Source organism: Diplotaxodon limnothrissa, linkage group LG5 (assembly GCF_057381915.1).
Source record: "Diplotaxodon limnothrissa isolate DT_005_m linkage group LG5, D_limnothrissa_male_GT1.1, whole genome shotgun sequence".
NCBI lineage: Eukaryota > Metazoa > Chordata > Actinopteri > Cichliformes > Cichlidae > Diplotaxodon > Diplotaxodon limnothrissa.
In genome coordinates, this window is record NC_140600.1 from 23,626,982 (window position 1) to 23,639,159 (window position 12,178).

At 41.5% G+C, this 12,178-nt stretch overlaps 1 protein-coding gene across 1 annotated transcript in view; it reads left to right on the forward strand.

The window, feature by feature from the left end:
* The first annotated feature begins 3,153 nt into the window (after window positions 1–3,153).
* syn2b (synapsin IIb) overlaps window positions 3,154–12,178 on the forward strand; it is a 110,041-nt gene continuing 101,016 nt past the window's right edge. Inside the window, exon 1 of the mRNA XM_085354299.1 lies at window positions 3,154–3,581. Coding sequence (XP_085210425.1) covers window positions 3,154–3,581 — 428 coding nt within the window. The remainder of the gene's footprint in view (window positions 3,582–12,178) is intronic.

Sequence of the window (12,178 nt, forward strand, 5' to 3'; positions counted from 1 at the left end):
AGGCGTAGTGGGTTTGCCAAGTCTGCTCATCCTTACTGTTTTTCAGGAGCGCCGAACAAATCATACTGTCTCCTTCCAGCTGTAGCAATACTATACTCAACAATACTTACTCAAGTCAGCTCTGGGGTGATTGAGAAATTCTTTGGTAAATAGAGCACATCTTATTTTTTTTTAAAAAGATGCCCTAATGGCTGAGAGGTTAGGCTGCATATCACGTGGGCATCACTGTTTCGCCTCTCAGCTGTCAGGACCTTTGGCTTTGCTGCATGTCATTCTCATGTTCTCTTCCCCTCATTTCCTGTTTATCTCTCCTGCCCTGCTGAAATAAAGCCCTAAAAGTGTTTGTTGAAGATGATGATTGCAACAAATCTATTCTACAAATACCAGAATATTCTTTTTAAGTGCTAAAGAAAAGTAATAATTCAAGAAACCTTTAGCTCCACGAATTACCGCAGAGCTTTTCTTTGACTTTGTTACCTGCATAGTTTTTCCCCATATTTATTATATAACGGCTCTCTGGAAACGTGTTATGTGATGTGTGTAAGTGTCATGAAACATGTAGGCCAGCACGAGCTTAGGATGTCGCTACAGTTCACACTGCAGCTCTGTGACTCACTCTGGCTCTCTTCTGGTTCGCTAAACAAAGCCTCCCTCACTAGACCTGACTCATCGTGACTTGCTACAAATGTGAATCCTGCATGTTATGCAAAGAAGCCGAACAGAGATCCATTAAGTCTTTTATACCCCCAACATACTACACTGGGTTACTTGTCAAATCTGCCCTTGATCATTTCTTTCTTTTTTTCTTCTTTTCTTTATGTAACTGAAAGCAGGGTCACCTTTTTCTGTCATCAGCACTTTTTCAGGAACGGTGAACATCACATAAATTTCAGTGTACCCTTGAGGTATTTCTCTCCAAGCGAACATAAGGGGATAGTAAAAGACGGGTGCTGGTGGCTGACGGAAATTGGTTGTATAACGTGCACTAATCTAAACAGCAGTCACTACTCGCCTGAAAAAAATATGTATCCATTTGAGGAGCTTAGACAGCCGTTGAAAAACAGCCTCTCAGTTTGAAAATACATTTCCATCACTTGAGAGTCTATCGTTGAAAACAAAAGCTTCCAGAAATCTCAATTGCTGACATATAATGAGAGGTTGGACATGATAAATGGTAGTGGGCTAAATTGGTAAGACTGCTTTCCATCCTTTAAGAAATATTTTCCCACTGAAGATGAGATGAAAGCGGTGTACTGTAGGTCTGCATTTTTCTTCTCGCTAATGTGGCTCAGACATGTGTGGGATTTTCTTCCCGCATGAATAATCGTCTTTCTCCCTCTTTGTCCTGTCGTCTTTGGACTGTTTTTTTCCTTCTTTTTTCTTTTTTTGGGAGCAAAGCTTAGAGTAGCAAATATTGCACTCCGCTCCTGCTGCCGATGGCTTTCAGCAATCGTGCTCTTCTCATGGCCTGGAATAGTGAATATACAATGAAGCTAGACATAGGCTGGAGATAGTCGTTTAGTAACGAGAAGCGTATGACTCAGTTGTTTGTGTGTACGAGTTTGTGAATGTGGTATCTATTTGTTTACACCCTTTATCGATGCTGTAAACAAAAATTGAGATGTGCTGCTGATTTGCTGTATAAACAGATGTAGTCAGCACAGAAATGTACCATGTATTGCCCTTTCAAGTGGCTGCATAACATGCTGATGCTGAATTGCCCTCAAGTTAAGTAAAATTGGGAAAATCTTACTGATATCATCGCACATCCTGTTACAAAGATCAAAGTAAGGTGAACCTAAATGTCATACCTATATCGCTACCAAGAGCAGATATGTTTAGCCAATACCACCATTAAAGAATAATATAAAAATCTGTTAATAAAGTCTAAAAGATATAGATGCATTTCTGCCCTTCTCTGGTTTGCCTTTCTTTTCCTGTCCTCTTGTTCTCTACATCTCAGGTCAGTTTTATTGTGCACAAATCATAAACTCACCTTAAGGGGCTTTACAGTATGTACGTGACATCCTCCTTTCACTTTTGATCCATAAAAAAAGATCTGGCTAAAAAAACAAAAATCATATTTACCATTGTAACTGGAACGGGGACACATATAAAACAGAGAGAGACAAGGACAACATGGAAGCACAAGGCAGAAAGACAATGAGCTACTTCTCCACTGTATTTCAAATCATCCCTGCCATTTGTTATGCCGCATGCTTTTAGTGGTAGTGCACTGGCAAGGATACCATCCTAGAGGAGGTTATGTTTTTTCTATTAGAATTTATCTGCTGTAGCAATGCATCAGCGAGCTGACGTTAGATGGTGGGGGGAAAAGATTCAGGGAAGACATGCTGCACAAGCGGCTGAAAGATGGATGGATGGTGGGGGAAGAAGGTGGGGCTTGCGGAGAAGGATGGATGGCGTTTCCATCTGTGAACTCCACCTTATGCACGCTTGCAGGAAACCCCTTCCGCTGATTGCACACGGCACACAGCGTTACAAGGCTGCAGCACGACACATGAACGTAATCTGTGATGTAGGAGGATGATGACAGGAGAGAGAGGAGGAGGGCGGGGGAGGGGGGGCAGCCAGCGAGCACAGCGAGTGAGAGAGTGAGTGAGGGAGAGGAAAAGGGCACGTAGAGCATGAGCGAGTGAAAGGGTGAGATAAGCGGAGAAAGCAGCATCTCTTGAGTACATTCAGCTCGCAGCAGCACAGCAGGCAGGAAGGCAGAGTGGAGGGGGGAGAGCACCAGCACCTCACCAAAGGGGGCGACACCACACCTCTATCTCCTTCTCTCTCTCTCTCTCTCAGACACACACTTTCACACGTCACACACGCACATTTGTGGGGAGGCGTGAGGCTCAGCAGGAAGAACACCACATACACGCACGCTGTTTCGCTGGCTTAGCTGCACTTTGGAGAGCTGTCTCTTGAAGACTGGACCAGAGCTGTATCCATCGCTTCATCCATCCTTTCCTTCCGCAGAGGCAGCTCTCGGACACGCATCCCTCGATCATTTGGACTGACTTGCTTTCTGTCACTCATCCGACCGCTGATCAAGCCTGCCTCTGCTTTCACCCCGTTCAGACCTAAAATCAGAGGAGAAACTAACTGACCGACTGAGGGACCCACCTTTCGACCGCAGTCATGAACTTCCTCAGACGCCGTCTCTCTGACAGCAGCTTCATGTCCAACCTTCCCAATGGCTACATGACAGACCTCCAGAGGCCTGACCCACCTGCTCCTCCTCCCCCCACTGCCTCCTCCCCTTCCCAGCAGGGTGCAGCGCCGGCTCCTGCCCCGTCCCCAACCAAAGCTCCAGGACCGACCCAGGTGCCGGCCAGCTCTCCTGCAGCTCAGGAGCGGCGCCCTAGCCAGCAGGCTCAGCAGCCTCAACAGGCCCAGTCCTCCACCAGTGGTTCCTCTGGCTTCTTCAGCTCCTTCAGCTCCATCACCAATGTGGTCAAACAGACAGCCGCATCTGCTGCTGGCTTTGTGGAGCAGTCGGCTCCCTCTCCATCCCTCTCCAAGAAGTTCAAGATTCTGTTGGTCATTGATGAGCCACAGCATGAGTGGTAAGTGTTCACTGGGCTGATTGGCAGAGGGTTTTCCAAATGCTTGATGGGGAAGCTGAAGCTATCAGCAGTAGAGCTGAGTGCTTTTGCTGAAACGAAACTTGAAATTTTAGTGACCTGTTAGAGACAGGCACACTGTGTCTGAGCTTTTGGAAGGCTCTTCAGTTTGGTGAAATAAAAATATTTGCTTCATCATCAGCCAGAAAGAACATGATTTACTGTAAAAAAGAAAGAAAGAAATAAAACAAAATAGCCAAGTTAAGTGTGGGTGTATTGGCTTTATACTGACTGGCACTGATCAATATAAATAAATGCTTTACAAATTCCAGTAAAGTTGCTACACACACTCAAATGAATCCTTCTACCTTTTTTCCCTGTAGTTTGTATCTAGCTTTAAAATGAACTTTGCTTCCTTGCTGAAGCTGCTCCCAAAATAGAAACAGGCCTGTTAATCCAAACAGACACGTCAGATTTTCTCTTGGGTTTGGATTCAAACGTCTCACCAGCCAGCAGTGTTACCTGTCTCAGTTCCTGTGAGGCTGTCTTAGTGTGTGTGTGTTACAGAGGTCTGAGTATGACTTGCCATCCCTTGACAGTACAGGTTGGTTAACAGGAGATAATCCTTATGCAATGAAGTCATACATCTTACACTGTCATAAAACAGCGTGTAGCCCTGAATAAAACACAGTCTTCTGCAAGTGAAATGGAAGCCGTAGGCTACGTATTGTTGCTAGTCTACTTGCTGCTTTCTGTCTCTGCGCACCTTTAAGCTATAAATGTTTTCTTAAGTGGATGTTGATGTTGGATTTTACAGCTGTTCAGCACTGTCGTTATCTAAGTGTAGTTTAATCTTGTCAACCTTTCATTGAAAAATGGCAGCCTCCTGAGACACTTGTGACCTTTTCTATTTATTGGATGTCCTGCAGTGTTGCCATTTAGCAATTACTACTTAGTAGCACAGATAAAAGTGAATATGATGCTAGATTGATATGGTTGAAAGCTCCAAAACAAGGAAATAAGTGGACTGTGATTTTTAGTGGGTCAAGTGAGTCAGTGGGTCATTTGGAAGACACATTTTCAGTACATTTACACTGGATGAAAGTGGACTCCCTCATTCGCTGGACTCATCGGGCACTTTGTTAGGTGCACTTTGCCTTTTGCCTTCAGCATTGCCTTAATTGTTCATGGCATAAGATCAACAAGGTCCTGGAAACATTTGTCAGAGATGTTGATCCATATCGGCATGATGGCATCATGTAAGTGCTGCATGTTTGTTGGCTCCCCATCCATGAGCCAATCTTGTGTTTTACCACATCTCAAAGGTGCTTTTTTTGACTGACATCCGTTGGCGTAAAGGCCATTTGAGTACTGTAAACTCATTCTCACGTTCAGGAAACCAGTTTGAAATGATTTCAGCTCTGTGAAATGGCACGTTGTCCTGCTGAAAGCAGACATCAGAAGATGGGTACACTGTGGTCATAAAGGGATGGACATGGTCAGCAACGATATTCAGGTAGACTGTGGCGTTTAGACAATGGCCAGTTAAGGTCCCAAAAGCAGCCTCGGGCCTTTTACTGTGTGCTTCCCCCTGTTCTCTCGCGACCTTCATTTCAACTGTCCTGCCAAAATAAAGGCCAAAAAGTACTTATTTTGAGAAATTTAGACTTATTTATGGCCTGAGTTTTTTGTTGTTAGGTGAGAGGAGTGGCATGAATCCAATTCTGTTTAAAGTGGAACTGTAAAGCATTATGACTGCTATCTATCTTATGATTTGGTAAGTGTGAATTAAAGACAATAAATAGTTCTCAACACAGTCAGTGCAGGATTATCTCTTCAGGGTACAAATGTGTGGAATCAGGCATGAAAATTGAGGTTCCACTATTCTGTGCCGACTGAATGTGACTATGTTATGGTAATGCTGTAGTTCATACTGGGACTGTTTTGGTGGCTTATGATTGGACGGCTGCCATCCATGATGTGGCAATCTGAATGTGAGACACTGCCTTAATTCATAAAAGACATTTGAATATGTGGCTCTAGTTCGTATAATCCATCCTTTTTACAAATGTACAAAGACCAAACAGAATGTCTCTTTTTATAGTGGTCTCGAATTGTTATCGATCATATCAGACTGTGCGTGGTAATAAGAAATCTGGTTTTAGCATATGTTTGAATGCGTGAGCGAGTGCTGTTGCTGGAATTTAAGCTCCAGTTTGATAATCATTTATAGCTATTTTGGTTCCAGCTATGAATAATGTACTCTGGATTTGCAAAAACTCTTTTGTGGTTTATGGTTACTCAACTCTAAATGCAGGTTTACAGTATGCAATTGGACACTGTCGTTGCCTCGGCTCACACAAGAAAGATTTTATATCGTGTAATACAAAATTAGTCGCAGGTCACAGGCATCTTTGGCGATGCCAAGAAAGTAAATATGATTCACAGCAAACACAATATAATGGAATGAATTGGCAATTTCACTGGCATAATTTCAATGGCCTTTTCATTTTGTTTGTACACAATCTTTCTTTCAGAAGAACACAGATTAAATATTAATGTTTATTCATTGGGAGCGATGGGTAGACTGAGCTTTCCTTTAGGCATGAGGACTAAAGAGGCATTCTGCTAGACATTATTGATTATCCATCAAGAAAGAGCGGGCTTGAGGCTCTTAGTGATATAAACTGAGAAACAGAAAGTAAAAACTGAAACTACTGCCTCTAAAATGAACCTGAAGGCCAGTCATCACTCATGCATGAGAGGAAACAGTTTTTTCTTTCTGTATGTGCCAATAATCAGGGCATTTTTGAATCAAGAATCTGAATTTATGATCTCCTTTATTATTAGATTTTCTTCTTATTTTAAATAAAACCTTCCATACATTTAATTTTCTTTAAGTTTTTACAACTTCGTCCTAACTTTTTTTTTTTACCACTTTACTCTTTATCTTTAGAGTAAAGTATGTTTACACATGTGGATAAATAGAATACATCAATACATACAGTAGATACATTTGAGTATGTACGTAGAAGTATGGAGAAATACATAGCCAGCAGGCATCTCTAGGGATGCTAAACATACCATCCATCCCTCCTTTCTTTCTTCTTTTCTACATCTCTCTTATCCAATTTAGGGTCCTCAAATGGCTGACACTTTATGTGTCAGATCACATAAAATTACAGAGCAGGGTTGTTGAGTGCCGAGACTGCATAATCACCAACATGCTGCTGACTCGATAACTGTAGAGTTTCCAAAAACCCTCTGGAGTTAACATCAGCGTAAATACTGCATGCCAGAAGCTTCACAGCATGGATTTCCATGGCAAAGCAGCTGTTTATTTTTTATTATATATATATATATATATATATATATATATACACACACACAGATAGATAGATAGATAGATAGATAGAGAGAGAGAGAGAGAGAGAGAGAGAGAGAGAGAGAGAGAGAGAGAGAGATGTATATACAGATATTTTAAGAATTTTAGAAGCTCTAAAAAAAGCTGCTTACAAAACCAGACTTGGAGCATCAGTAAGTACGCGAGTGGATATTCTTAACCATGTTCAGGCTTGAGGTATTTTATGACCCTTTAAAGAGTTCTTAAACCCTCAGGTCCTAGGCCTCTCATGCCCAAAACAAACCCGTATTTAAATAGAAATAGCTCTAAAACTTTCAAGCCAAAACAAACAAAGTTGGATTTCATAGGGAAGAGACAGCTAAAATACAATAGCTATTTTTGTCCCTATTACAGGCCAGAATACAACAGGATTTAAGTAAGTAGCAAACAGCATCCATTTTAATCATTGGATAACTAGACTGCATCTCCACTGAATGCGTCCGTTCTGTAACCTCAAAATGGCAGCAGGTTGCCTTTTAATATGAGATATGACCTGGTTCTGGAAGAAGGTTAAAACCAACTAATAAATGAATATTTAAAATGCATTTAAAAAATCACTGAAAAAACATCAATTTAGAGCTTATTCACTTCTGCTGGGCCAAGGTAAAAGCAGCAATTTAAAAAAGGGCCTGAGAGAGATGCTGTGTTGCACTGTGTTATGCAATGTTAAGGCAGAAATTTAGATTTTTGGCAAATACAACAAACATAAATTCCCTCTGAGGAGAATTTATTATATAAGTCTCACTGAATGCCAGATTACTTGTCTTCTTAGAGTCTAATAGAAACAAAGCCCACTTTACAGCCATATTCACGAGTTACAGGAAATGTTTTATCAACACATTCATAAACCCTGAATGGAATTGGCATGCAATAAGCACTCGCCACTTGTACCTGTCATGATGATGGCAATAAAAACGAAGCCTTGGCTTTTTCTTACTCTCCCCTTTTAGTTCTCTGTACTTTGATTATTCATTTCCATAAATTATAATTCTTTGCATCAAACCTCGCATCTTAAACGCTTGAAGATTAGGATTAAATATTCATTTGGCTCGCCCTGCAAACTAATCGATCCCAGACATGCATATACAAATGGTTTACAGCTCCAAATAGAATTTGCATGCCCTTTTAACTGCTGACTGACTCGTGTATAAGCAGCCATGGGTATCATGACTGTCTGTGCATCTTCCTCCACGTTCTCATATATTGACTGTGCTATAATGATCGGTTTCTCTGACAGTGCCTCAAAAAGAAGCCACAATGGGAGTCCAGCACTAAATCTGCAATGTGAAAGAGTGAGTGTATTTTCAGGCAAATCTGGATCTGGCTCTGTGTTCGAGTAGACTCTTCTAGTCTTTATGTAACAGACCTAAGCCTGTGAGATGGATGACGAAAGAGACAGTGTCCTCCAGGGCCTCTCAAGGTGATATCAGCACCGAGGGGAGGATAAACAAAGGGGGAGGGAGGATATTTGGGGATCTCCCTTTTATCACTTCCTCTGGATGTTTGCGCTCTTTCCTGTTTGTCTGCTCTTCTTTTGTGGGTTTTTCCTCTGTCTTCCCTCTTTGCTGTCGTTCTCTGCCTTTTATCACAACAGGCACTCTGTGTTTGCTCCAGAGAAAGTTCTCCAGGTTCACGATGCAATAAAGTAATGAGAGGAGACGTGGTGATTCAGCAGTTTCAGCCCAAAGGCCACATCTGCTCTCCTTCCTTTGCTCTCTGTATCTGTCTATGTCTCTCACTCCCTCTTCTTCCTCCTTTTTTCCATCTCTCCATTTATCTACTGAATACGTTCTCTGCAGTTTCTGCCAGAGTGCCAGTGAGTGTATTCACAACCTATATTGCATAAGTGCCCATCACAGGAGATTAGTTTGGATTGTTGACTTTTTGAAATGACTCATGGTGGATGGTTTTTGTTGGTCTGACTGCAGGTTGATGGTGAATGGCTGCATGCTGATTGCCCTGCAGATGTAGTTTGAGAGTGGGTTGGAATTAAAGTCATTTATTGTTGAAACTTGTTGAAGACAACACTTCCTTTGCAGCCCAAGTACGCCTTTTCACATTACACCCACTTCCAAAACAGTAAAATTCACAATAAAGCGCAAAAGAGTGCCTGTGTTCTTTGGATAGTTGTGATTTGACTTTGTGGCACTGATTAGGAATTATATGTGGCATTATGGCTCCCGGCTGCAGGTCGTATTTCCAAGCAGACAGGCTAAGAACTGACCTTATTACAGCCAGTGGCAATGTCATGTTGACTTTACAGGGTGCTTCTGGAATTGACCCTGCTCGTCTTGTCTTAGCTGTTGTCATACTAGACTGGTGGCCTTTTGAGTGCCACGGAGGAGGCAGAAAGCGCTCCAGGGTAAAATGGTAACATACCTTTTTTAAATAGGAAGTGGTCACTTTACAAGTTAAAACAACCTGGGTATAGTGTTGAAGTATTATGCGATTAAAGCTAGTGTGTCGTTAAATGGCAGTGACAAACTACCAGATTTTTGCTTAAATGCTTGATACAGAAAAGCTTGTTTACAATGACTAGTGGCCACAATGTGATCCCTGATCTAGTTTTTCTTATTAAACCACAGTCTTCATCATTACCAATTAATATTTGCATCTAACCTACAGAAAACCTACATGTTATTATATAGTGGGAGATAAAGGTGTTATCCTGCCTGATGGAGATGGAGTGAGTAGAGGAAGCAGCTTATTTCTGTCAGGGTTCCTGGGTCGTTGACCCAGTGTTTTCCGTTTTGTCATGTTCAGTTTATTTTCACATCTATGTTTTCTGTGCCAGCATACCGCCTGCGTATTGTGTTCCAGTTATTTCTATGTATCATTAGTCAGACTACGTTCAGCTGCGTACTCACCGGTTTCTAATCATTCATCACCCAGCGTGTATTTAAGTCCTCAGTTCAATCCGATCGTTGTCGTGTCATTGAAGTACATGTGATGTTATGTTGTCGTTTTCGCCTGCGTTCAATCTGCCAGCCATTCAGTCTTTCAGTCAGTCCTTCAGTCATTCAGTCAGTCGTCCAGCCAGCCAGCCATTTCCTACCTCTGTTCTGTTTGTTCACTCCATCGACAATAAACACCAACCTTCACCTATCTACCTGTGAGTCCAGCGTTTGGGTCCTCCTTCTCTCATCCACGACACAAATCCTGACAATTTCAGTCATTTTGGAAGATTTAGATGTTTAGACATACGCTTTGATTTCTTGTGTTTGTTTATGTACATCACAGATGTTGAACATCTTAGATCAACACACATTTGCTGCAGTAAATGTAATAAACTTGTACAGTTTTTATTGTGCAGTAGATAATAATTAGAATACATATAGCATATTGTCTCAGTGAAGAATGTGTAAGCGAACAGAAATCGTGTGCCTGCTCCAATGAGACCCAGCTACTTGTGAATGCAGATTTGAAGCACTGGCTGTGTCAACAGCAGATGACTATTAACTGGCTTTAAGAAGAGCTTTCATCTCTAAGGCCATTTGGGATTAAATATCACAGATCACCCACTAAATCCATGTCATGAATGAGGAGAAAGCAGTTTTCCCTTTTGCTAATTTGAATGTCACAGGAGGCCAAATGTCCCGTCTCTGTGTTAGTTAACATGCATGTTCCTTTTTGCTTTTTCATGTCTTTGCCAGCTTTTTCACACTCTGAACTTTGATGGACATTTCTGCAAAGACAGTTAGATAAGGACAGCACTCGCTGCCTGTGCTATCTCCATAAATTTACACCTCAACAAACTGTTAAACTAAAAGAGCCAAACAGCTTGAGGGGCTTTATTCCAAAAATTGAATTCAGCTAAAAGCCACAGACAGCAGTAGCCTGAATGATTGGCTAAGTGAATGATGCCAAAGCAAAGGCCAGCTGATCCCTTATTACGACAAGAAACGAAGACGTTGACCGGAGACAAAAAGTTGTGTGACACACTTGTGAAGGATTTGTTTTAACTTGGCAAACACCTGTGCATAAAATGACACCCATACTCAAAGTACGCTACTTATTATGTCCTTGTGTATCTTTGGGATTCAGTGGTGTTATATAAAGCAGAGAGGAAATCGTTTTCTATTGGCTGCTGGATTTTACTGCTTCTCATTCCAGAGAGTTAAACACTGCTGTTTCATCAGAAGCTGCTGGCGGCACTGAGATAGAAACAAGGTGTCCTTTGGTGTCAGCGCTGTGATGCGCCAGCATTATCAAACAGATAATGGTCCTGTTTAAAGGAGCGACATCATCAAGAAGAGTGTCATATCTGGCTTTCAGATACATTGAAGTATCTCCTACAGAAGGCTCTATTTTTACTCCATTGTAATGGATTTACTTTGACTGTTTACTTTTAGCTGACTCAAGCAAAGTGGAGTTTTGTAGCTTTGGGTCATTTTATGACATTTCTGCTTTATTAACTTAAAGTGGAGTTACTGAGGCACTTTGGCTCATGGCCTTTTGAGTTTTCTTATAGCTGTGGATGATGCACTGCACTGATTGACCAACAGAATGACCTTTACTATCTTGTGTTTGCAAATGAAACACAATACAGGGAGAACTGCTATACAAAAACACAAAGACCTGAGTTGTATTGATTTTTGTCGTTAGCGTTGCTGATTGCATTTGTGTCGAGAGCTTCTCCTCTGCAGTAGAGATAAAGCTGTTACTATGAAGCATGCAGATACCTTGGAGGGTCGTAAAGGAGACCAATCGGCATCGCAACATCTGGTGAAATAGCCCACTGTTGCTATGACAACAGGTAATCCTCCTCAACAATCTTGAAACTGTGTGGTTCTAAGGAGGGGTTGATATCAAACAAACAATTAGCCTTTACATTTATATGTTCTGCTTGAGCTGCACAATTAAATGGAACAATTAAGACAGTCCAAGTTGAAAAGTTCTTATCTGACATCTCATTTTCTCCTCCTCGTGTTCGTTCCTCGTCTCCCTCCATCTCACTTTAACATTTGCACACTTTAAACAGTTGAATTTGAAGGAAATGCACAATTTAACTCCCTGTCAGGAAGGAACAGTGCAAAAATGTAAGTGAGAAATGAGTTAATTCATGGAAACTCTAATCGACAAACATATGTTATGGAGAGGGGTTAAGGAAAGTGATATACAGACACAGTTTTATTGGGAGAACAAATAACTCATAAATGTTCAAGAAAGGATGTCAAGTTATTGCATCAGTAAAGTA